We start from the raw sequence: 25,583 nt of genomic DNA, 5'->3' as shown, positions 1-25,583 counted from the left end.
ACTTAGGAGAAAATTTCTCAGCATATGAAGGACCTCAAAAAGGAGTACCGCGAGGAAATTAAAGATTCGCCACAGACCGACGCAATCTGATGCCGCCTCGGGAGGTTCGTCGGCTAATAGTAACATCTCCAATGCGATGTAATCACGAAAGCCAAAGAAGCCTCAAGCAGGAGGAAAACGTTCACGACACTCTTCCCAATCCGCACTCAATACGTCCAATGCCTCTTCAGTTGCTGCATCGTCGGTCGCATCCTCCTCAACTTCGCCTACTATTTCAAAGTCCCAAAGAAATCGCAGAGCCCCAGATTATTTTGGATCTGAAAGTTCTTTGTGCTCTGTTTGTGACGATTCTGCTGCTCCTGCACCCAAACGATCAAGGACAGCAAACCCGGTCATTGAGACCATTATTCAAGATGAGGCGTCACAACCTCCAGTAGTGGAGACCTCATTTGATCTTCCGATAGTGAGTCCGCCTTCACCCCCTCCAGTTGGGACTTGGTCCCCTGAAAATTATGAATATGAAAATTACGCTAGAGAAGTTATTATGAGTGTCTTCAATGCTGAAAACCAAATTTGAACTTAAGTTCAAAACTTTCAATTATTGCATTCATTTAAATTTAAATTGTGAGTTATTAAAACTGATCTGGATTCGTGTCACAATTGTGAAATTGTTCTGTTGACATTCAATTTTTATTTGTAAATGTCCCTCCTTTACAGCCATTCAATTAATTGTTGGTCCTGTAGCTGTTCACCATAAATATTTACATTAATGGATTCGCACCTCCATTGTGCTTTAATTTATATGGTATGTTTCCAAGTGAATGTAAATGTGAATGAATTCCACTAATTATAATTCATTAGCATATGTCCCTCACTTCCACTAAAACAGTCTGTTAATTGATTGTTGACTTTACTAGCTACTATTTATAGTAATCAGTACATATGTTATTAATATTCTAAATTTTATACTGTTGCAAACAAAAATTTCTTTGGAGCCGAGGATATGTGATACGGTTGTACCTTATTAAGTTCAAATTTTTCATTTTAAGTACCAATTCTGTTTAAAATTGTCCTTGCTTATTCAAAAGTCAGTGTTCACCTATTTTAAGTTTGCCTCCGACTAATAAGTCAAGTTTTCAGTTGTTCACATAAACCACTTTCATCATCCTGTCATTCCTTTAACTTTCATCATTTTAATTCAGTTGCTCTTATTCTACTTTGTTTCCAAATAAGAAGAATCCTATTGGATTCGAGGAGGATTTCCACGGCAGTTAAAACGCGGTTGCATTGGTAGCTCAATTGCCAAACAAATTAAAAGTGGTAATCCCACAAATTAGAAAAAGCTTGGATTCGTGCCTCGAATCCCACTCTACAAACTCTTAATGGATTTGTGGCTCAGATACGTATCTCCACAGACTAGATAATCACACTGGTGATAAACATGAAAAATACAAAAAAAGATATAAAAGTAGTTTTAAAAAAATCCCGCCCACATAATATCCGAACAAATACCGATTGAAGGATGCCACGAAGAGAAGACAACTAGCCCTGATAAAACTTTGCATCAAACTAAAACACCTACTTGTTGCACATAATTACGAAATACAGAACTATATACTTTGGCAAATCAGAAATTTCAATATGTCTGAAAAAAATGATGGATTTTAAATACATATCTAGTTAAATTAGCAAAAAGGGGCAATTTTCTAGTTCAAGAAATCACCATTAGCAAACGAAAAAGAACTAGCCATCCTTTGGAAAATAAATTATGTATCAGCATTCTTAAACAAAGTGGGCTAAAGGAGCCTTTTTAAAGAAAAAGACTGACATTCAAAAAATTTGCAATCATTTCGACCAAAGAACTCCGATGAAACAGTTCATCAGCACCCATCCTCCCTTTTTAAAAGTAAAACCAATAACACTGTTGTTACCCATTTTGACAAATTTTGGCAAAACTGACAAAATTTGTTTTAAAAAATTACAGAAAATGTGAATATAAACAACGGAGACCGGTCTGCTTTTTCACAAAACTTTAAACCTTTGAAAAACCTTTGAAGAAACGAGATTCAAAAGAAAATCTTTCTATTTACATATTCTGCGCTGGACGGGCTTTTACTGATGCCACTATCGGAACAATACGGAAATGTTTTTTTTTCACCCAAAGATTTTTTGAAGCTGATTTTATGATTATCAACTAAAATACAATACTTTCAGTCTTAATGATTGTTTTAGTGAGAAAAATCTTGCTGCTAAGATAATGTTAAAACAAAGTAACTCTCATTTACTGCATATGTACAAGTATCCACTTGAAACAATTTTCATATCTTTTGGAGCATAACGGTTCTTTTAAATATTTAAACTTGTATACAATATTCTCTCCTCATTTTCTGTTTTTTCATCAGAAACAAAATGTGAATTGCAATAAAATTATAAACCGCTAGTTTTTCCTTTGAATATATCCAACGCATTTTCTGCGCAAACATTGAACTGGAATTCAGTCTCTAAGATTAGTACGAAGCATATTTTTCTTGGCTGCAAATAAAGTGTTCTTATAGAATGAAACAATATTCTTTGAAAGTTTTTCTCGATAAACTTCTTAAAACGATTGCTGTTATATTTGCACCTACGTCTTAAAACGATTGCACCTACGATTGCTGTTATATTTACACTATAAAAGCAGATGAGTGCAAATTTAAACTGAAAATTTTAGATTTTCGCACTGTTTTCTCTTACACCTCTACGGCAGCAAGTTTTTCCAAACATTTCTGTTTCCTGTAGTTTTGCTAGTTTTTTCGGTCAATTTCCAGAACTCGTTTTGCAAGCAAAAAGACATTTTACTCTATTTTGATTTATATTTATTTGATCGAATAAACTTTTCTGCAAAATTTTGCGTAATCTCTACAAAACATTTTTAAAAAATTATAGAAAAAACACTTTGTTTTAAAATGTCTGATAAAAAAAATACAATTCGATATTCCGACAATGCTCTTAGCAAAATAGAAAAACTTACTGCAAAGTTATTGTGTATTCCATTGGTTCACAATTTCGCCTTCACAAAAACGTACAAGTTTGTAGTTTCCTGCGAATCACACAAGAACAGTCGGGACACCTGGTACTTATCTAATTAATATGGTTGAAAACAGCTTATTTGAGGGCCCTCTCTTTATAAGTTGGGATAAATCTTGAGCTAGTAAAAGTAAGTAAACTTTCGTTTCGAAAAGTCTAGCTGAAAAATCAAAACATCGAGAGAAATAATGCCTGGAAGAATCTAATTGACCTCTCATTGACTTTTTATTGTAAAGTGTATAGTAATTTTAAAAATTACAGTCCTGAATATCAACTAAAGAGTAAACAATTTGAATTATTAAGACACGAGCATTTTGATACCCACTAGATGCCATGATTGATATTTTTTGAAAACCGTAATTAAGCCAAAAAGAAGTTTATGAATCCATTTTTCTTAATTTTTTGGGACATGGAGACAAACGCTTTTTTAAAAACGTGTGTAAATGTGATCATAATTCGGGAGTAATAAGAAAAAAATGACTATTTGGTCCGAAGAGAAAAAACGATATAAAATATTTTATCCAAAAATGAAATCAGCTTCATTTTATAACAGGGAGACGCTATTAATATATGTTTGAAATTTCGCAAAACTTATTGTTGTGATGTTCTTTAGTGGGGGAGGAACTATAAATTCAAAAGGGTTTTTTTGTTCAGACAGTTTTGGCCGATCGATATAATACTCGTAGAGAGTAGTGAGTGGTATCATTAGAAAGCCAATCCAGTGTAGGATATGGAATTAAAAAGATTTCATCGTTTATCGTTTTTTATAGGGAGTTATCGAGGTTTAAAATTTTAGACGTATTTCAGCTGTTTCTATTAACATTTTGACGAAAATTTTGTCAATTTTGACCAAATTATCAACATTTTTGCTAAAATACGTTAAAATTTTTAACTGTAGTGTTATAGATTTTATCTCTAAAGATAGAGGAGTGTTGTTGATTTGTTCGATATGAGTTTTTTTGCTAGAATTTTGGCTAAATTTTTTAAAATTCAGACTTTTTACGTCAAAATGGGAACAAATACGATTTTTATCCCACTTGATTTAAATTTGCTGGAAGTAGACACCTTAATATTGCGGCCCGATTCTCTTTTAACTAAGACAAGAGCTAGTTGTACTCCCGCTGGCATTTAGGGTCTTCTGGTTTTAAAATCTTGCCAGTTTTTTGCGAATTTAAACTCGATAATTATACAAATGCGTATTTTATTTTTGACAAATTCTAAAATTTTGTATAGAATTGATCTATTTCGCAACTATTTCACCAATTGATTGTTTTGTTAGACGTGCAGCATCATCTGGGCTGATATTGATCTCACTATGGATCTTTATGATAAAAGTTTTGTAGATTTTAATGGGGCACGACCTTTTTTTCAAAATTTGTCCGCTATTTAAATGTTTTTTATTCAAATTACGGACATTAATTTCAATTCAGAGCTCAGTTAAAGACAGATACTATTTACAATAAACGAGACCCAACGAGACTTTTAGTGGGGAGGGAGGAACTATATACTCCAATGGGTTTCCTTTTGTTCAGACAATTTTGGCCGATCGATATAATCATCGTAAAGAGTTGTGAGTGGTATCATTAAAAAGCCCGTCCAGCGTAGAATATGGAATTAAAAATTTTTTTTTTTGATTTAACTTTTTATAGAATGTCATTGAGCTTTAAATTTTGTGAATATTAGACGAATGTTAGCCGTTTTTTCTTTCACTTCTTCGGTATTTTTGACCTAATATTCGTCAATTTTGCTAAAATTTATTCAAATTGTTGACTGTAGTCTTATTATATTTATCTCTAAAGATAAAAGAGGGTTGCTGAATTGTTCGGTTTGAGTTGGTTGGCTAAAATTTATGCTAAATTTTTCAAAATTCTACTTTTTTTTAACCAAAATTAGGGACCAAATTTGCTTTTTTAGCCGACTTGCTTTAAATTTTCTGGAAGTAAATACCTTAAAACTGCAGCCATGTTCCTTTTCAGCTAAACATTTAGCTTTTTGTACATCCACTGGTTTTGAGAGTCTTCTGGAATTATAATTTTTGCCATTTTTTGTTAATTTAAACTCATTAAATATAAAAAAGGCCTTTTTAATTTGGACAAAATGAAAGATTTTGTTAAAAAATTGATCTATTTTGCAACCATTTGAACAAATGTGTATTTGAATCTGTAATGTGTGTTTTGTTGCCATCTGGGTTGATCTTGATCTTGCCATGGATCCTCGCGATAAAAATTTTTTTAGATCTGAATAGGGCGCGACCTTTTTTCAAAATGTTTCCGCTATGTGAATTTTTTTATGTACTTTGTTTACAAACAATTCAAACCAAGGCTCAATAAATGGCAGATACTCATTACAAAAGCAAAACACAATAAGATCATATTACAATTTCAGAGTTAAGCGCCTTTTCTATGGCTCTGACCAATTGTCTTCGTAAAAAAAATTTTATGTTATTCTTGAATTTTGCATTCATTTGTTATCTTTTGTGCCAATCTTTAAGCCCATTAACTTATTGTCGCCAGTCAGAAATCCATATCTTTTTCAAGAGGTATGATTGAACCTTGACGCTTCCTTCAATTGTTACCTAATGTCTGATATAACTTTGAACATAGTTGTTTTAAGAAGTCATCGGTTAATTTTTGAACTCTGCCACTATGTTATTTCATTTCTCTCAACTTTGGGCGCTATCTCAGTCAAAACAGGAAGAAACCAATTTCTTGTGGGTTATAAATTTTTGTCCGTAAGTTTTTTATGTTCAATTATTGGTCTCTTTGTTTTGAGACTACGCGTTTTCATTTTTTTTAGCATAACTGCATATTTTATGAGTTCAGTTTGTTTCCTTGTCATATTACTGCATTATTGACAAGTGCAATTGAAGGAAAGCACAATAAGACAAATTCAGAGCGATGAAATAGCATGTATCTGAACATTTTGTTGTTTTTATTATAGAGTTTATGCTTTTTGGGCTGAGACACAGTTATCTCGCAAATTTTTATGGATCATTTTTTTGTTTTTGCCTATGTTTGTCTTTCTTTTTGTTGTTTTATGCCGTATACCTAATAAGGATAGGTCTCAATTGCTTTTCCAGGACCTCTACCCTGACCTGTAACCGAACCTAGTTTAAGAATTCAGTTCACAGCTGTTTGTTTTAATGTCTTTCAAATAAAAATTTAAAGAAGAACTTTTTTTCACCTTTATCCTTTTTGCTTTGTTTTTCGTCACTATGTGACTCAATCTCACTAGGTAAGAATCGCAATCAATTTTGTCAATTCAGGCGTTTTTATACGTTTTTTCGCTTATTCATATGTTGTGACTGATTGCTTCGACCATTAATATCCTAAAAAATTCTCGAGCTTTTTATACTTTTCAGTATCTGGGAATCTTTTTGTTGTCATGTCTTCGCATTCCTTTTTGAAGGAACACTTTTTGATGTTGAAATGAGGAGAAAATGACGATATCCAGTTCTTGCACATAAAATCTTATAATTATATTGCCTTGAGCAGTGTGATCTTGTAACATTGTTTGAAGTTTTTGGCTTCTTTGTATATTTGTTGTTGTTTTGAGGGGTCATGACTTAGTCTCATTATTAGCAGGCCAATTGGCTTCCTGTGGTATTGCAATTTAATTCATCGCTGTTTTTTGTAATTTTTTGAAGTCTGTTATGACTTTTGAAAATATTTGTTTTCATCAACATAATTGGGTTTTTGAGCTTCCTCAATTTTAATTAAATTTTTGGCCGATTTGTTGCTCAGTTTTTGTAAACACGGGTCACAACCCGTTTCCAGTGAACTATATTTTCATCTCTATAACAGTGTTAGCTTCGAATATTTGTTTCTCGGCTTTGTTACTGCTGTTACTACGAGATTTTTTGTAGAGTTGTTGAGATTTTTTCTTTTAACTTAGAAATCGCGTTTTGGTCGTAAATAATGTTTGTTGTTTGATATTTATTATTGTTTTTTGTAGTAGAAATATTATCAACAACGTTCATAGGCCCTCCAGGTTTGCCTTAATGTATTACATTGGCTGTTTATGGAATGATATGTATGTTTTTGAAAGTTTTCTATCTCTTCGTCATTTGGTAGCCAGTTAAGTCAACAATGGATGAGCGAGGTCGGAACCTTTTGTGCTTACGCACATAATTGAGCCTCTTTGTTGTTTATATTTAAGAGTTTTTTTTGTTAAAAAAAAAATTAAATTTTTTACGTTTATTTTTATTTTCTTTTTTTTTTATTTTATTATTTGTTTGAATTTACTTTTAATATTTGGAATAAATTTCACTTATGAATTGTTTAATCCTTGAGAAAGGGCTTGATGCAATCATAACGACAGATATAAAAATGGGGAGGGAATTTTCCTTAAAAAGATTTATTGATTGCATAAAATTTTAGTAACGATGCGGAAATGGAAATAGCAAAAGCGATAAGATTTAAGAGGGACGTATACAACTGTTATTTTTTGTTTTTTTTTCAATACAATTTAACATGATTCGTAGCCTGATACATCTTTGATAATAAGCAAAACCGGAAACGCCTTTTTTGACAATGAAAATGCCATCAGGTTGCTTATAAATGTTTTGTTTTTTCAATTCACTTTACTTTGAGGCGCTTAAAAAATCTTCCGAGCGTGGCTTGTAGTACATGACATAATTTGAGCGAAAAATATTTCCTCTGAAACTGTTAACATAAATACTGCTGAGTATTTTGATAGTTCAATTTGTTTATGTGACTTCAATCATGATAATTCACAAATTTCCTTTTTACATTATACTTCCTATTGCAGATGATATTCAAACCCACGAATGAGGTATCCATTGTTGAATTTAATTTCGCATACATGTAAATTTTGTTCTTTTTACTATATTACCGTAAATCGTTTTTTGCAGAATTCCTAATTCATCATCATAACAAATTTGATTGATCAGCAGTTAAGTGAATTAGCAAATTAAGTCACGTAAATCCTAGAACAAAAAAGTAGTTACACTTTGCTGCATGAAAGAGTCACTAGTAAATTCTTGGCTTTTCTTCACCTTCTCCCTTTAAAATATCTACCCCCCCCCCCCCCCCCATAACCAATCCATTTCTGGTGAACATCTCATTTTTCTGTAAAATTTACGTGAAAAAAATTTAAGCATCAAATGAAACAAAAAATACTGAAAATAAGGTGCTAAACTCTTGAAGTTTGACGTTTTCGTGCAGTTTCAAACCAACCTTTTTTGTTATTTGTTCATTTATGGGTTCATTTTCGAGCAGGAATGACCTGCCATTAACCTGTTAACGAAGTCTATCTTATTGAAAACTATTTGTGCGTTTTAATTAAATTATTTCATAATATTGTATTTTCAAATTCAATCAAAAAAATCTAATCAGTAGTCATGAGATATTCTTGAGAGTAAAATTGGCTTTTCATTCACAGCAAGTTGGATTACGTAACACAATTAACTTTTCAGCCTGATCAGGTGGAAATTTCCGCTCATTATGCAATGCAAACAAAGCTTCTTTTTTCATTCAGAAAACGTGGATGAAGTATGAAATGTATTCAGTTCATTATTTCCGCAGGTTTTCATGCCTGAATGACTGAAATTATCATTTGCTCTCAACGAATACAGCAAATAAGATAAATTTTCAGCAATATTGCAGGATTTTTTATTTTGTCTTCATTTTGAATTTTTAAGGATTTTTTTCTTAAAAGCTATAAACATTTAAAATTTTACTCACACTTTTTCGGCTTTATGTATATTAAACAGTTTACCCACATCGTTTTAAATTTGATAAAGTTTTGCATGTTATGCCCTTTTTGCACTTCAAGAAAATTTAACTCATTTTACTCAAAAATTCAAAAAATTCCTATTTGAAAAGAAAAAAGTCTAATCTCAATTATATACTTTTAACCTTTCTGAGTGCCTTTAAGCATCAAATAAATTGTTCAAGAGTCAATTGACAGCGTTAAAAACTCTCGTTAAAATTTCTAAAGCTGCGTGTTTTTGTTTCAAAATTTGACGCCTTTTGATAACATCTATTTAACAAAATAGCAAAAAATCTGCTGCGAATTTAAACGTTGAGGTGGAAATTTTAATTTTACATTGTAAATAGGCCATATTGACTTACAGTTTGCTTTTTATCACAATCCTTTTCGTATTGGGCTTTTTTGTTGTAATGCTAAAATCAATGGAAAATCGCGCCCATTTTTTATCCCGTTTGCCTCTTATTTGGTAATCTACTTTTCCTTTTATTTCCTAAACTGTAGAAAAAATGGAAGCTTATCATTTCTGCTTTGGTTAGATTACTTATAACAGAGAAATCTGTTAATTTCACCCTTTTGTAAGGAAATAATTCGTATAAATTCAGATTAAAATTTACAATTTTACTTTATATTTATGATAACCGCGGATGCCTGTTTTATAAAGCGCTGATCTTGTCTGGTTAATAATTTGGTGAAATTTGATAAATTTGTACTTTTATTCTTCGATTGATAGATGTCAATTTCGTCTGAAGAGCGCTCTTTTCTTGATTAGCTTAGTTAAAAACTGCTGGCAAAATGAAGTGGAAACTATTTCATTTCCACCTCCCCTTTTCCATTTTTGAAAGACTTTTCCTCCCATGACTTCCACGTTTATTGTCTATTTATCCTCGTCTAGTCCCGTTTCCTTGAACAGATTTCATTGACATTAAAACTACGGAAAATTTTCAACAAATTTTTTTGCAAATTATTACAATAATGGTTAGATTATCTGTTTTGTTCGCGTTGTCCCGACCAAAATTGTGTGCAAAAGCGCACAAAAACGCCCTTCTTCGTCATAGGTAAGCCTTGTTTATTATTAATAGTTAATAAAAAAACAATGGGTGTCCGTTAAAGATAAATATACAACTAATTGTGGTTGTCTGTAAACGAACCATAAAAAATGACTAGAAATCTATGAACGATTCTCGATTTTTTGCAACGAAATACAAAAAATTGGAGAATGCATTTTGTACGGAATAACAAAAATTGAGGATCTGGGGTAATTTTTTTCTATAAATTTTTACAGGCCAGATAGTAATTAACAATCAATTAAGATTGGATCAATAAAAGCAAATGGAAAAAAAATTGTATAAAAAATATTGAATGAGTGGTCAGAAGAACTGTTCCGTAAGCTCGTAATTTAGTTATAACTTAACGCTAATAACTTAAGTTACATTTGTCTGAAACACAAAATAGTAAAACTATTTGCACAGAATGTAAAAGTCCTTTAAAACTTTATTAAACAATAGCAATTGAGTTCATAACACATAGAGCCGTTTCGCTAACGTGAATAATTTTTCCAAGTATTTATAGAGCAATTTATTCTTTAAACCGGATGTTTTTTTTGTAGAAACTTCTTAACTACTCTTGATTGTCCAAAATCACTGATACTCAATAGATGGATTTTTCGGTTATAAATTTTGCACATCAAATGATAACAGTTTTCTCTTGCTTAATTCAACTAATGAGTGGTTTCTCTATAAATTTATTTTAAAATTTTTTTAATTGAGTTGTTTCAGTTTTTTTGCGTTTATTGACGGGTGTATATAAACAAATAAACATTAATCTAAAATAGAGGGATATTATTCACATGTGAAATGATTACTATGTTTTTCTTGTTTACATCATCTAATGAGTGAATTCTAAATGAAATGATTACTATGTTTTTCTTGTTTACATCATCTAATGAGTGAATTCTAAATGAAATGATTACTATGTTTTTCTTGTTTATATCATCTGATGAGTGAATTCTAATTGAATTCTTCCAGCAAAACTATTCAATTGACTTTCTCGTCTATAGTTTTTGCGCTTGTTTACAGGTGTCCATTGACAGGTAGTGTTTAAATCCCTCCAATAAATCCCACTAAGTGAAACGTCCTTCTATTCATCCTCAGTGATTTATGACACATTTTTCTCAATATCTTGAAGCAAGAAATTTTAACGCGGCTAAGCTGATAAAATTAATTCTGTAGACAGATTAAGATGAGTAGGAAATCGATGTGAATTTATGCAAGAAACATTAAAATTTTATTCTGGTGATAGGAGCGATAATCAAATAGTAAGGATTAACTCAACTATCTTTCTTCAGGTACCTCTCTCAAGAAATATGAAATTATTGATATGAAATAATATCAAGATAATAAACCAGGAAAACTGATAATTTAAAAATAAACTACGGTTTTTGAATCCTAGGGCAGTTTATACGTGTGACAAATGATAGGCTCACTTGTATATGATTTATTTTTGTGCTTTAAACCACTTTAAGAATCTCAATTCATAAACCTTTAGACCAATTTTGCATGTTGAAGTAATCAATCTTGAAACCACTTATACATGATCAGTTAAAAAGTTTCAAATCACATTTACATGCTCGAAAGCGCGCAATAAATTAAGCACAATTGTGCATTATTACATTCAGTACAAAAATACATACCAAAATTGAGCGATAACGTATTACAGAAAATTTCACCTTATTTCCAACTTGAAAAAAAAGCTAAATTCCACACAAACGGGCAAACCAATTTTGCTAAAAAATATACCAAGCTTGTTTCCTAATTTTACTGATTTTATGTATCTCATTGCAAAGCAATTTTCATTAACACAGATATTTTCTAGACTTCTGCGTCATAATGTAACACCAGCTGGTCAGAAGTAATTGGATGATGAGAAAGACAAAATGACATGAAATCAGTCAGCGAAATAAAACAGCTGTAGTAGTATTTTTTCATTCTAAAAATTCGTTGTATTTTTCGTTTTTTTAATAAAAGTTCCATGAAAACAGACACCTTTAGCAGTCCAATTTAGTCTGTTGCTATTTTTTGTGCAGTTGTTACAAAAGTCTATGGCAAAATCATGATACGAAAAATAACTTTTTTAATATTTGCGAATTTTTCTATTTGAGAGATTTTCAACATTTTTTTCCTTTATTGTCCTGCAAAAATCTAAGAACTGTTGGGAAGTAAAGGTTGAAATTTAGCAATCATATTAACACACTTTAAAATTGGGGCCATCTGACTCCTCATTTGAGCTACTAAATCATTTAACACTGTATAGCATTTTGAAAACACTGAAAAATTAACCAAAAATTTTATCACGGAGTGTTATTGAACAAACTTGAATTTGAGATTTAAATTACAAATATCTTTTTGAGCTAGGAAAATAAGATGACCATTTACAAATTTTCACTGCCTGCAAAATATCGAACCAAACTCAATTAGCATTTATGCCATACTTAAACAGAACAAGTAACCTTTGACTTAAATGCATAGAATGGAACCTGGAAAATTTTATGTTATGCAATTTTGGGTTGTTTTTCTAACGAATAAATCTAATCCGTTGAAAACCGAAGAAGATACGAAAACAGGACCTATTTTAAAGCACTAGATTGGTTTTAATTATTTGATAAAAGACAAAAAAGCCTTCAGACAAACTCTTAGACACCCTAAATTAACTGATACTTAGATAAACAAACTTGGAAAGATTGAACAACTGTTTCGGAGCAGAAACTGAAATTTTTTAAGCCGAAATTAGTTCAGCTTCTTGCAAAAAACATTTGATCTAATATTTTGGATTCTTTGACAAGTTTATAGATATTGTTGCAAAAAAAATATCACAAACATTTTTATCGAAAGAGCTTTTACACTAATTGTGAGTTTCTTCCTGCTTTTTTGTTTATAGAGACAGTATTGTTTTGAATCAATTTAGCAAAAGTGATTTTCTAGTTTTGGTGTTGTCTATTTAGTAATATCTACAATTTTCGAAAATTCGTCGAAAGAACACACATTGCTTCGAATCAATTTTCCCTGACAGATTTAAAAAACAGAACAATATGTTACAATTTTTGCTTTGCTTCCAAACTGACAGGTGAAAACTATTTGCTGCATTGATCTAAAAAAATCAAATGTGGCAAAAATTTTTTAGACAAAAGGCGATGTAAAGATGATTTTCTGTTTTTGCCCCGAAGTACTATATAACCAATTTGTTTGCACCGCCCCAGTCCTATATAACCAGTTTGTTTGCACCCCCATCCTTGGAGATTCTTCAGTTTAGTCATTATAAATTGCCGGTATCTATTGATGATTGGATGAATTTTTGTTCCGGGTTGTCAAAAAAAATTAGTACCATAAAACCAATTTTTTGAATCAGGCTAAAAAAAATAGTAAAAAATACGCATTATTCGTTTTCTGCCTATATTACAAACAAAATTGAATTACTTTAAATGTGTTAATTTAAAAACTTTACTGCGTCATTAAATTGTAAACGCCGTATTTGCATATTTGTATATGTAAGTGAAGGAAATGCAAACAAAATGCGGCAGCATGTATAAGTGGGGGAGTGCAAATGGACGTGGAGGGGCAAAAACAGAAAAAATCCATTAAAGTCAAACTCTTCAGTTTGAACATAAGAGATGTGATTATTATGCGGGCTTGGATCTCAAATCCCAATTTTGTTCAAACAAAATTTTAGTACATAAAAATTACAACCTTTCCGAAAAGGGACTAACACATTAAAAACCTTAAATTATTCTGTTTATTCCCAGAATGAAATGATTGAGTTGAAAACTAAAAGAAAACTTTTGAGCTCACCCGTTTGTTCTATCTTTAAATACTCACTCTTAGCTTTTGCAACAAACGTAATCACAGTACTTAACTCACAATACTTAAAGATGTTAGATAAAGACATTACATAGACTAGAATTAATTTGCTCTATGATTTTACGTAATCTAATTTAGCTATTAAAGTTTGACCACAAAAAAATTGCCAATGTTCCTTTGTTTCGAATATTAAATTAAGGTGCTGGAATATTGTTTTGTTTTTTAAAGCGTGCTAACAATCCACTGAAGACGTATTTAAAGTTCTAAATTTTTTCTTCTCAGGAATAGGAAATCGGTTGACCCAAAAAATTTAATGACTTCCATTTAAAGACAGCTGAAGTTTTAAATTTTAATTGATTAGAATCTGTTTTGACTAAAGCATTTCTAACTAATAACAAAACAACGGGTAACTGCACATTTTTAGTTTTTGCATACCTTCATCGAAACCTAATTTACGAGAGAAAAATATTTGCAAGGAAATGAATTTTGGAGATTATAAGTTTATCCCTGCTAAACAAGTGTTGCAAAAAATGTGGAAATTCGTCACATTTTTAGTCAAAAATCACTTGAAACCTTATCTTTTTGTCTTTAAAAATCTGTTTTCATATAATACATAATCCGTACTTGCAGAACTGCTTATCCTATGCATCAGGCATTCATAACTATGAAAATCGGCATTCATAACATAGAAAATAACACTTTTGGTTTCAATTAGGAATGATAGCTTTTTCACTATTTTCTGCAGTAAGCCTATTTAGCCTATGTTAAATAGTAGCCCTAGGGGGCATTGTGTACTTTTTAACCATTTAACTGAATCTGGGATACCTGTATTTTACCATATAAGGGGGATATTTATACATTTACTAGTGTAAAAAAGGTGTTTAGTAAGTAATGTTGTTTCTCAAACTTTCAAAATAGCAGAAAAATACGAATTTTGTTTCAGGTTTGAGAATGGACTACTTGAACGTGACTACAAGAAAAGCACAATCAAAATGCGATTATTTCGACTTCGCGTTTTCACCTCAATCACAACCATAGTCCTCTTTTCACTTCTTTGCTACAATATTTTTTCATGGCTCACAAATATTACCGGAAATGGAACCTCATATTACATTTTCCTAAATTTTGTTCACATTTTGTCTTTTATTTCGTTCGTTGCGCTCTCGCTTTACGAGGTGAGTGACCACGAAAGAAGGTTATTCGAGGGAGGTTACAGCTCTGATTATGGCTTAAACTGGTTCAGAATGTCGGCAATCTACGTCATACTGGCAACTGAATCCTTTTCGCTGATTCCCCTGGGACAAAATTTCGACCAACAGTAAGTACCAGGGTTCCAATTCTAGGAACTTTTTTGTTTCCATTTTCCGACAACCAATTTTTTTATTTTTATAACCATTTGTGAACAAACTACCACTTATTTTTGAATTGATATTTTTTAATAGCAGAATAGTCCCCTTTTCTGTTTTAACAAATTTAAATTGATGTTCAGTGCTGTGCAGGCACAAATCAGAATTGCGCAGACTTCTATATGTACTGGTATTGATTCCAAAGTACGTAGCACTAGGGTTAAATTGAACTTCAGTACTGTTCAAGCTTAATTCAGCAATGCGCAGCTTTGAGCATAAACGTTTACTTGCTCATGAAGGTTCCGAAATCTGTTACACCATAAACAAATTGATGATCAACACTGATCAGTCATAATCCAGAACCGCGCAGCATTCTTGTACACAATTACGTACGATTAATATTGGTTTTAGCTTAGTCACAGACTGACTCAGTGGTAAGTCTTTTTCAGCTAGGTGCCATGTTCGAAGTCTGATTCAAGTCCAGCTCCGACTCATAATAAGTTGCCTGAGTCATACCATAAATTTTCTGACGCAGTTGTTCTTCAGTATAGCTTTTGAAAACCATGTTGAAGTTTGTGTTCACCTTGAACATGAAAAATGTCGGTTTTTGTCAACTATTCATATTTAAAGTATGCTTCAGAAAAAAGCATACTTTAAAAACTGTTCAATTTTTGGGCTTCTTGTTATTGTAATGTCTAAGCAGGCGTTTCATAAAGAAGACCCGTTGATGTCAAGATCAAAAGAAAATACGATCAACAGTTCTCGCAGGTAACATTTAATAATTATAGTACCTTGAACAGTGTCATGTCGTAGAATTGGTTGAAGTTTTGTCTTCCTTATGTATTTGATTTTTTGTGGGCTCGTGACATTTGTCTCATTATTAACAGGCCCAGTTGGCTTCCTGGGGGTTGAAATTTAGTCGATTGACTTAAATTGTAATCTTAAATCTGTTATGACTTTTTTAATTCTTCTTTTCAAAAACAAATTTGGTTTTTTGAGCATTGTCTTCTTAGATAGTTTTTCGGTCGATTTATAGCTCAATCTCTGTAAATAAAGTTCACAGCCCGTTTCCAGTGAGCTATAATTTATTTTTTATAACGGTTTTTTCTTCAAACATTTGCTTCTCGGCTTTGTTACTACTGTTACTACATTTCTTAAAATGTTAGATTTTTATATAATTGTACATTTCAAAGCATTTTTGGTTTCTTTTAAAATTGATACAATAGTCGTTGATACCATTTGCTTTGAAATTTTTCGCAATCAAACATTGGATAATGACTTCTCTCAATTGATTCCTGTATAGATATAAATGAACATTTTAGTGATTTCAGTTGATATCAAATGACATTAATAACTTTAAATTAATTGTTTTCAAAAGTGAAAAATTGTTTTTGACTTCGAACCTGTTGGCTCTTTTTTGACGGCCTGTTAACCAGTTGCGTTGGGGATATGTCCCATATCATTTCTAATGAAGTATAGGTTAAATTGTTTTGTTTTAGTTTTGATCTGATGCGAGTTTGATTCTGTTATGATTTTTTTATTATAGACATCGAGTTTTAGTCGTAAATAATATATGTTGTTTGATTTTGATTATTGTCCTTTCTAGTAGTCCTGTTATCAACAACGTTCATCGGCCTTCTAGCGAGGCATTATCGTTTTTCATTGGTTGTTTATTGAACGATGTGTATTTTTTGAAAGTTTTCAATCTCTTCATCCTTAGGTAGCCAATTGAGTCAAGAATATGGATGAGCGGGGTCGGAACATTATGTGCGTACGCTCATTCCCGAGCCTCCTTGTTAGGTTAATTTAAACTTAATTTTATTTACACTTAGTATTTTGACTGAAATTCATATCTTAGGATGCCTATAGAATTTGTGAAGTGTATGCTAATATTCAGAGCCAGAACTTAGCTGTTTGTTGAACAATGTATGAGGAAAATGTCCAAAAATGTCCTAAAAATAGAAAAATCTTTGCCCGTTTGTGCCCCCCCATCTTAGTTGGTGCGTATTATTTGCACCCCCCAGGCACACATGCCACATTTTTACATAATTGTTTAGCACGCAATGGAACGTGTTTCATTGCGGGGGTGCATAACGTACTGGGGGGGGGCACAAACGGAAACGGAAAAGATCCAAAATGACGTTTAATGGAAACGGATAAGAATATTTTGTCACATATATATTTGGCGTCAGCGATTTTTACGATGCAAATTTATTACTCAAGTTGAGAAGACGCAAGGTAAGAACAAAATATATCAAAAATTTTTTGTAATCTACATAAGATTGGGGATATTAACTGGTTTATTTTTGTAAGGTTCCTTTGGTAAGGGAAGAAAAAGATCCGGATTTTAAACGAGTTTCCTTGTCGTTGTTTGGAGGCGAAGGTGAAGTATCGTGACGTACATTTATCAAAATAAGTTAAAATACGATCGACGACCTTGTGATTTGCGCATGAAAAGCTAGACTGTCAATGACGTAAATTCTGTTTCTCAGCGACCAAAAAATAATTACTGTTTCTTATAAAAACTAAGTATCTTACTTGGCCTAGATTTTTTGCATATAGCGTCAGAAAATTAAGTTCCTGGTATTCCAAAGTTGTTAGTTTGTTTATTAAAAAAACTGCGCACAGTGTTAGTGATGATATTTTTTTCTAATCATGACATCAAGCAAGAATAAATTGTTTATTGCTCACTTGCTGGTAATCAAAAATAGTTTTAATCACTTTTGATCAAAACAATACCTAAAGGATCAAACAATTATTTCGTGAGTTTATGCCACTGACGCAAATTGACGCTGATAAATAATACGAGAGAAAATTAGTTATTTGAGCTGTTAAATTTGATATGGAGCACTTGGAAACTATGAATGATCGTCTCGAAATGCAAGAGCATGGAGTTGTTGGTGAGTTTTTTGTCTTTTTCCCATTATACCCCCCCCCATCAAATTATACCTCCTCTATTGTGCTATATTTCCGGTTATGGGGGGGGGGGGGGGGTTACGTTATATAAACAAAAAGCTGGGTGGCTATAGTGGGAAAGACCAGGTATTTCATAACTTGTGGCGTTTTCTTCATCTTCACAATTCTTTCCCAAATTGCTCACTTTCATATCTAGGAAGAGCATTTTTGAACAGCTCAGAGGATAATGTGTGGATCAAATAAAAAAATCAGAGCTTTCAAGTTCCCTCAATTTTTTTCACCTTTTTGCAATTTCCCGCCGAAATATGTGCAGATCTCTGTTTACAATTATCTCAAAGCCCAACGTTCGGGGAACAGAGTTTTCTCTGTTCCCCGAACGTTGGGCTTAACATAGATCGGAGTAGTGTACGTGACTTATAGAAAAAAAATTTTTGAGGCAAACGGTGATTTAGCCACAAACAAAAAACATAAACAAAAAAAATCTTAACTATTTATGATCAGAGCAATGATAAAGCATATGAGATCCTTTATCATCGAGCAACTGAAATCAAAGCATAATAACGTTAGTAAACATTTCCCACCTAACCTTGTAGGTCTTTTCGCAATTATCTCAGAAGACAGCATTTGGGAATCAATGTTTTGTCACATTAATATGTATTGCCATTGAGGTTTGTCACAGCCTAACTTCAGAAAAGATATTTTGAAATCACAGAGTTGGTATAGAATATATAACCACATGAAAATTGAATATATAAAACCACATGAATATATAAAATGAAAATTGAAAGATTTATTCCCCCAAAAATTAATAACTTCACCCATTACGCTAAAATAGTCCTCGAATTTGTTAGAGCCTGCCCAAATTAACAAAGATATCTAGATGTTTTTTTGGAATTGATTCTCAAAAACTCAAAAAAATACTATTGAGTTCATTTTTGTTTCGAAAGTTTTGTAATTTTTCTGTTGTGTTTTCTCGATCTCAACAAACATAGCTTCTTATCTATGTTACTTTCTTATCTCTGTCTTTGAAAATGTCATATTTATTATTCAAACGCTGATAATGCCAAAAAACGCAAGTTTCTTCATTTTTGTTTCAAATTTTCTCCAGTTGGTTCTGGAAATCTTCATGGTATGACAACTACAAAAAGTTTTTCATTTCTTGCTCATATATTTCATTAAACACCTTGAAATTTTCAAAAAAAAATTTCAATGTGTTCAAAGTTGTGGGTGATCATTTCAATTCATTTAAAATTTATCAACTTTTACTTAACTAGTTATTCAGTTATTTATGTGCTACGCAAAAAAGTATCACAAAAAAGCCAATACAAAATAACACTAATTTTTCTCTTCCGTTTGTTCTTGTAATGGTATAAAAAAATTGAAATAGATCACGTGGTTGTGCATTATTAAGACCTCTTTTGATTAAAAAGATGATGTTTAGCTTAATATTGGCAATGTTTTTTGTCCTTTTATTCCTTTTCTTTTTGAGTGAGTTAGAAGGCTTAGTTCTGACTATCGGATGTATGTGCTATATTCTTGCACACTGTTTTACTATATAATGTCACTAACTAAGGGACGGATAACGTACTGGAGGGCCGGAGGCACAGGCGGAAAAGATCCGATTTTCTTCGTATACAGTTAAATATTTCGTTGAAAGCTAAAATAGTAAAAATGATGGCCCTCCATTTTGTTGTTAAATTGAAAAATGAAAAAACAATTACTTCTATCAAAATGTGTCCCAAAAATGGGATCTTTTCTGTTTGCCCCCCCCCCCCCCCCCCCCCCGTTACGTTATGCGGCCCCAGTTGCAGAGCACGTGGCGTTATATACTCGACTATTATATGAAAATATGGCACGTGAGACTGAGGGCCCAAATTATATGCACACACTAACAGCAATATCATTTTGCCATCGAGGTAAACGTCGGATGTAGCATAGTAGTGCGTGGACCATCTTCACTGATCTTTAGATAGTCGAATTCATAGCTGAGTTTAAACGGCTTAGTTTTGCGAGTCCAAAATAATATCTTCTAATGCAATTCTTTTCCTGTACATTTGTTGTATTGACCACACAATGGTCTTGCTATAGAGTATTACAATCAGGGCTTCAAGTTAAGGTCTTCTAACGAAACAAAAATGCGAAATCTTTTATTTGCGCAATAGCACTTTTCAAATTTTCTGAAAATAAAAATGGTGCAAAAAGTATAAACGTTTTTGAGCTTTTACGAGTAGTACAATCGATCAATTTCACTGGACAACTTACCGATGAAATAACGTTACCACCAATCGTTCTTAACACCAATGAATACTACAAAAATTTGGGATCTTTTCCGTTTGTGCCCCCTCTGTACGTTATGCACCCCCAGCTACTGAGCAGGTACCATTACAAAGTAAATCATCCCAACAAAGCTGGGGGGGGGGGGGCACAAATAGAAAAGACTCTTAATAAACATAATAGAAACTCAATAAATTGGTCCCGAGTGTCGAAAACTTATTTTAACCTCAATTTGATGTCCTTTTTTCGCTTTTGGCCTCGCCCTTTTTTGTACTTTTTGTAGTAAATTATTTTGTAGTTATTGAGTAATATAACAATATTTTGTGTACAAATATTGTATAAATGACTGAAAAAAACTTTTTTTCAAGCAGAAGAAACTATTGATAAAAGTATCCAGCGTTTACAAGCCGATTCTTCAAACTCTGAAAATTCTGTTACGGTCGGCAATAAAAACAACATCGGAATTACCATCGAATATTCTTTGCAAAATATCAGTACAAATGATAAATCTGCATATGAACCCAATGTTTCGAACCCAGTTCACCACAAGACATCGACCACTTCCAGAGACTTCTTGATTGAGCCTGGTGATGATGATAATGGGCTCGATTCAATTCTGCAGACTGCTACAGACTCCGAGTACTCTATCACAAATGCAGGGATGTATTTCGGTTCCCGTTCCTAACACCCCTCCCCCACCTGTCTCCCCTACCCAAACCTCTAGCCCCCTGTTCTAGTCATTATTTTGACCGAGGGGTAAAACAAGTCTTAAATCAAGTCCAAAATAAAAGGGATTATTAATAGCCGCCTCAGCTTCTCAGCCGACTATTATAGCGCTCCTAATTTTTTTTACAATTCAAAGAATTTGAATTGTATTAGGGTACTGTCCTTTTTTTAAGATCTGTTCACAAATTTTCATGATTTTTGAAGTCGAATTGGAGTAGTGGTTTTGGTTACGCCAAAACAGGAAGTAGAGCGAAAAAGCGAGTGGTTCTGCGGCGTGAAATTTTTTCGCTCTAATTTTAAAGTTCCCAATTCAGTCATAGACCGTTCTAGATCTAATTTTTTGCCTAGTCAATGAAAGTTCTTTGAATTGTACGTCAGGACTTGTTCTGCTATGTTTTTTTACTTCGTCGAATAAAAATTTGTTGCTTTACTTAGTTCACAGCTTGTTCAACATTTTGCGGGAAATCTTTTTGACTTCTCTAGGCTAGTGTAACTTTTCTCTCATTCTGCTCTAAGTGGTTTTAGACAGTGGTTGCTTAGCAAAAAAATTTGAAGTGAGCAGAGTTAATATAAAAAAAAACAAAACGAAATCAAAAATAGAAAAAAGATACCCTCATAAAGCCCAATTTTAGATACCCGCTACTTGAGTTTTCTTCTTATAAGTACTAGTTAACATCTTTAATGCTTATCGGTAATAATACTAGCGCCTGTATCCTCTCACTGAGAAACAAGAGTATATTCAACTATGAAATGTCATCAAAATATTTTGCACTTCAAAAATAATTTTGTACAAAGATCATTTTTTTAATTATTTTCTATTCTTTCAATCCTAATCGTGGTTATGTGAATCAATGGCAGCTTTCTTCCGGCAATCTGTAGGGTATGTTTTTAAGATCCTATAGGACTCTCCAATGATTGTAGCAATATTATTACAAGATTTTAAGTAAATCTTAAGAAATTTTTTGCCTCTCCAGGTCCTTGATGTTATGAGAAAACATGCGCCAACTAGATGTCACACAATCACCGCTAACATATCAGTCTTAAATGATTGAACAGACTCTGAATCAGTACTGAATTGTTTCTGAAAAACCTCCTGATTTAGTACTGAATTACTCTTAAAGATAGGTACGGGAGCAGATAAACCTGATCAAGAGGCACTAAGACTCTACCAGTGAACTTTACATGGACACTTTAATTTCATCGCATTGTTCTGTATTCAAAGAATTTTTTTACTCATTGTAACCAATAAATTAACATTCCTAACACTTGGAAGGATTGTCTTTCAACCAAATTATGAATAAATTTTTCTCCTCCAAGAAAAAAAATAGTCCACTTTGGTCTTTCAGTCGGTTGTTTATATAGCTTTAAGGTTTTAAGGATTTCCAGATGAGCATACTTGAAAGAAAAACAGCATGCAAAGTGAAGTTGGCAGCCACATACCGCAGAGAAAACTTCACTGCCATTTGTCAATGCAAAAGTTGAAACATATTTTCAGTAAGCTCCAGTTCAACTGAAGTTGAAATGAAAAAAAATTCCTGTCTTGATCGGTTCATCTATGTTACTACTCTGTGCGGAAAACCAAAACCAATATTATTATTAATCTAAACCCAAATCTATAAGGAACTCATTTCCACGTCACCCTTTTCTACGGTTACAGTATCTAATAACCAATATGGAAGAAAGCCTATTTGTTGATTAAATTCAAGCTTGTCCCGCTCGATACTAATTGTGGATTAAAAAGCAAATTAGCACTTTTGCAGCGAAGCATACCATTGTTCTCGAGAATAATTAAGTCGTCGAAATTGGTCGCAAAGTTACTAATAAAAACCTGTCAATAAAGTTATAATATAAATACATGCTTTAATTGGTGAAATTGGGTTCATTTTTTTCCAAGCTAATTGCCACGTTACAAATTGTTAGTTTTTCAGGAGTTGGTTTTACGTTCCAAATAACTATATTGTGTAAAATGGTTGCGCAAAATATAAAATGCTGACAAAAATATCTTACTCGTTTCCGCAAAATGCAACATGTATTGATGTTTGCCTTTTCCGACATTGTCCACGTAACAGAAATTAAACAATGGTGGCATTTAGTTGAAAACAAACTTTTGCACTGATAAAACAATGCGTTGTTGCCCAAAAATGCTTAATAAATTTCTGCAAGGTTATCGTTTATCTCTTTGATTATTGAAACAAAAATAATTGTCTGTAAGAATTTTACACGACGCCAAAGTTTTTCTCAAACATTTCAAGAACTAAGTAGTTTATATGGCGTAATCGTACGAACAAAAAGATTTTTTTAAAGAATAAAATTAATATTCTGATTTAGGTAACCAGATTTTACTCAAACTCAATTAGGAGTCAAAAATTTGCAAATTTTCTTTTGATTGTTAAAAACATTGAAAGTACCAAGCATTTTAAATATTTTGGTAATCAGGTAAAAGGGTCTATTGATTGATTTTTTGATATTCCAAAACAATTCTCCTTGACTTTTTCTTTTTTTATTGTCTAGATTCTTACAAAAACTCCAATAAAACATATATCTATCAATAAGTTGAGTTTTTTGTCAAAAAATCATTTATTCCATTTCTCGGTTACATTAAACAAATTTAATAATTTACAAAACAAAATTGTTCCACGACTCAAAAAGTGGCAAACAATCCTTTTCAAATTAAAATAGCGCTGAAAGTTTTGTGAGCTACGTAAATTCTGTAAATAAACTAGGTATAAATATGATTTGAAGTTCATTTTTTTAGTATATATATATATATATATATTTATATATATATATATATATATATATATATTCATATGGAAATTGTTATATATGGAAATTGTGCTCTTTTTCACTGTAGGATATTTGGCACCAGGGTATTTTATAAAATTTGCTAACTTTTATTTTTAATAGCCGACCTCATCTTCTCAGTCAGCTATTATCGCGCTCCTCTTTTGTTTTTTACACCTGGAAGAATTTGAATTTTATTGGGGCGGTGTGTTTTTTTACAATTGAATAAATTTGAATCGTATTTGAGCGTCGTCTTTTTTTAAGCTCTATACACATATTTTGAAGACTTCTGGAATTGTGATTTTGGTCCCGGCCAAAACTGGAGCAAAAAACGAGTGGTGTTTGATCAATAAGTTGGCTTCGCGCTAGTGGTTTTTGTTCACATGCGGCTTCTTAATATTGATTTTTACTGTTTTTTTTCGAATTTTTTGTCTAATTTTTTTTCTATATAGCTCTCCCAATCCATTCATTGTCCATTATAAGTGTAGTTTTCTGCTTAGTTCATGGCATTTCATTGACTTTATTGTCAGGATTTGTCCTGCTATGTTTTTTTACAGATTTTCATGATATTTGAAATCAAATTGGCCTTGATTATTTTGTCTCGCCGAAACAGGAAGTGGAACAAAAAAGCGACTATTTTTGCGGCTTGATTTTTTTCCTTCTAAGATTTAAGTACAGTGAGAAAATGGTGTTTGAAAAAAAATTGCTTTCTCGCCAGTGGTTTTCTCGCCAGTTAGCAATGTTCGAACGCGTAATTTTGACATTAATTTTTACTGTTTTTTTCGATTTTTTGGATCTCATTTTTTCTAAATGGTTTTCTTAATCCGACCACTGTCCTTTTTGGTCCACTGTCATTTTCTTGAATTAATTAGGCAATGAAAATTCTTTGAATTCTGTGTCAGGACTTGTCCTGCTATGTTTTTTTCTTCGTCGAACAAAAACTTGTTTCGCTTTACCTCATTTTGCCGCTTTTTCGACATTTTGCGTAAAATTTTTTTTGTAGAGTGCTTTCACTCATCTCTCAATTTGCTCAAAGTGTTTTTAAGCAGCAGTTGCTCAGGAAAACAACTCAAAGTGATCAGAGTCAATATAAAAAAATAGAAAGAGGATACCCTCATAAAACCCAATTTTAAATGCCCGCTACTTGAACTTTCTTTTTATAAGCATTAGTTAACATCTCTAATGCTTATCGGTAACAATACTATCGCCTGTATCCTCTCACTAAGAAACAAGAGATGTCATTTCAATTATTTTCTTTTCTTCCAATCCTAGTCGTGGTTATGGGAATCAAAGGGGGCTATTCATTCTGCCAGGTATGTTTACATTCGATTTCTTTGCATTGTCAGGTTGTTGACAAAATGACACACTTCAAAGTGTGAGTGGGGCGGAAATTTCTGAAAACAAAACAAAAAATTTTTAATCTGGGAATACAGGATGTGAGTGTGATACATTTCTTCTTTTTCTTGATCTACTATGTAATTTTACGTGTTTTTTAACGATAGTCAAAATGTACTGCGGATACCCTAAAAGATCTTTGGGGGAGGGGGTTGACTTGGGAAACAAATTCAACAGGATTACATCTGGGCTGTGTTGCGACACCTGAAGTGGTGGAAGATTTGACCTCTAATCAGACTTGTCTGAAAATTGGTTTAGGTGGAGTTCTATCTGGCTTTGTTATCGTCGGGCTTCTGATACTGCTTTTAATGTTAGCTCTTTTCTAGCTAAAATATTTCTTAAATCCGCTAACATAATATGTCGAAACTGAACGTACCTAGTTAGCCCAACTTTTAGTGCCAATTTATCCTTGAATTATGTTTTCACGTGTCGTGAACCTAAACTTTTTGCCCTTGTCTAGAACTGATTATATAATTTGCTTCAATCTTTTTCC

General features: G+C 32.4%; 1 protein-coding gene across 1 annotated transcript in view; it reads left to right on the top strand.

Moving 5' to 3' along the window:
* Positions 1-9,280: 9,280 nt before the first annotated feature.
* Positions 9,281-25,583, top strand: part of LOC142336521 (uncharacterized) — a 105,468-nt gene continuing 89,165 nt past the window's right edge. The window contains exons 1-2 of the mRNA XM_075385427.1: positions 9,281-9,854; positions 14,593-14,967. Coding sequence (XP_075241542.1) covers positions 9,772-9,854; positions 14,593-14,967 — 458 coding nt within the window. The 5' untranslated portion in view covers positions 9,281-9,771. The remainder of the gene's footprint in view (positions 9,855-14,592; positions 14,968-25,583) is intronic.

Source organism: Convolutriloba macropyga, chromosome 3 (assembly GCF_964194025.1).
Source record: "Convolutriloba macropyga chromosome 3, txConMacr16.3, whole genome shotgun sequence".
NCBI lineage: Eukaryota > Metazoa > Xenacoelomorpha > Acoela > Convolutidae > Convolutriloba > Convolutriloba macropyga.
Note: the sequence above shows the minus strand (reverse complement) of the source record. Positions and strands in the feature narration are given on the sequence as shown.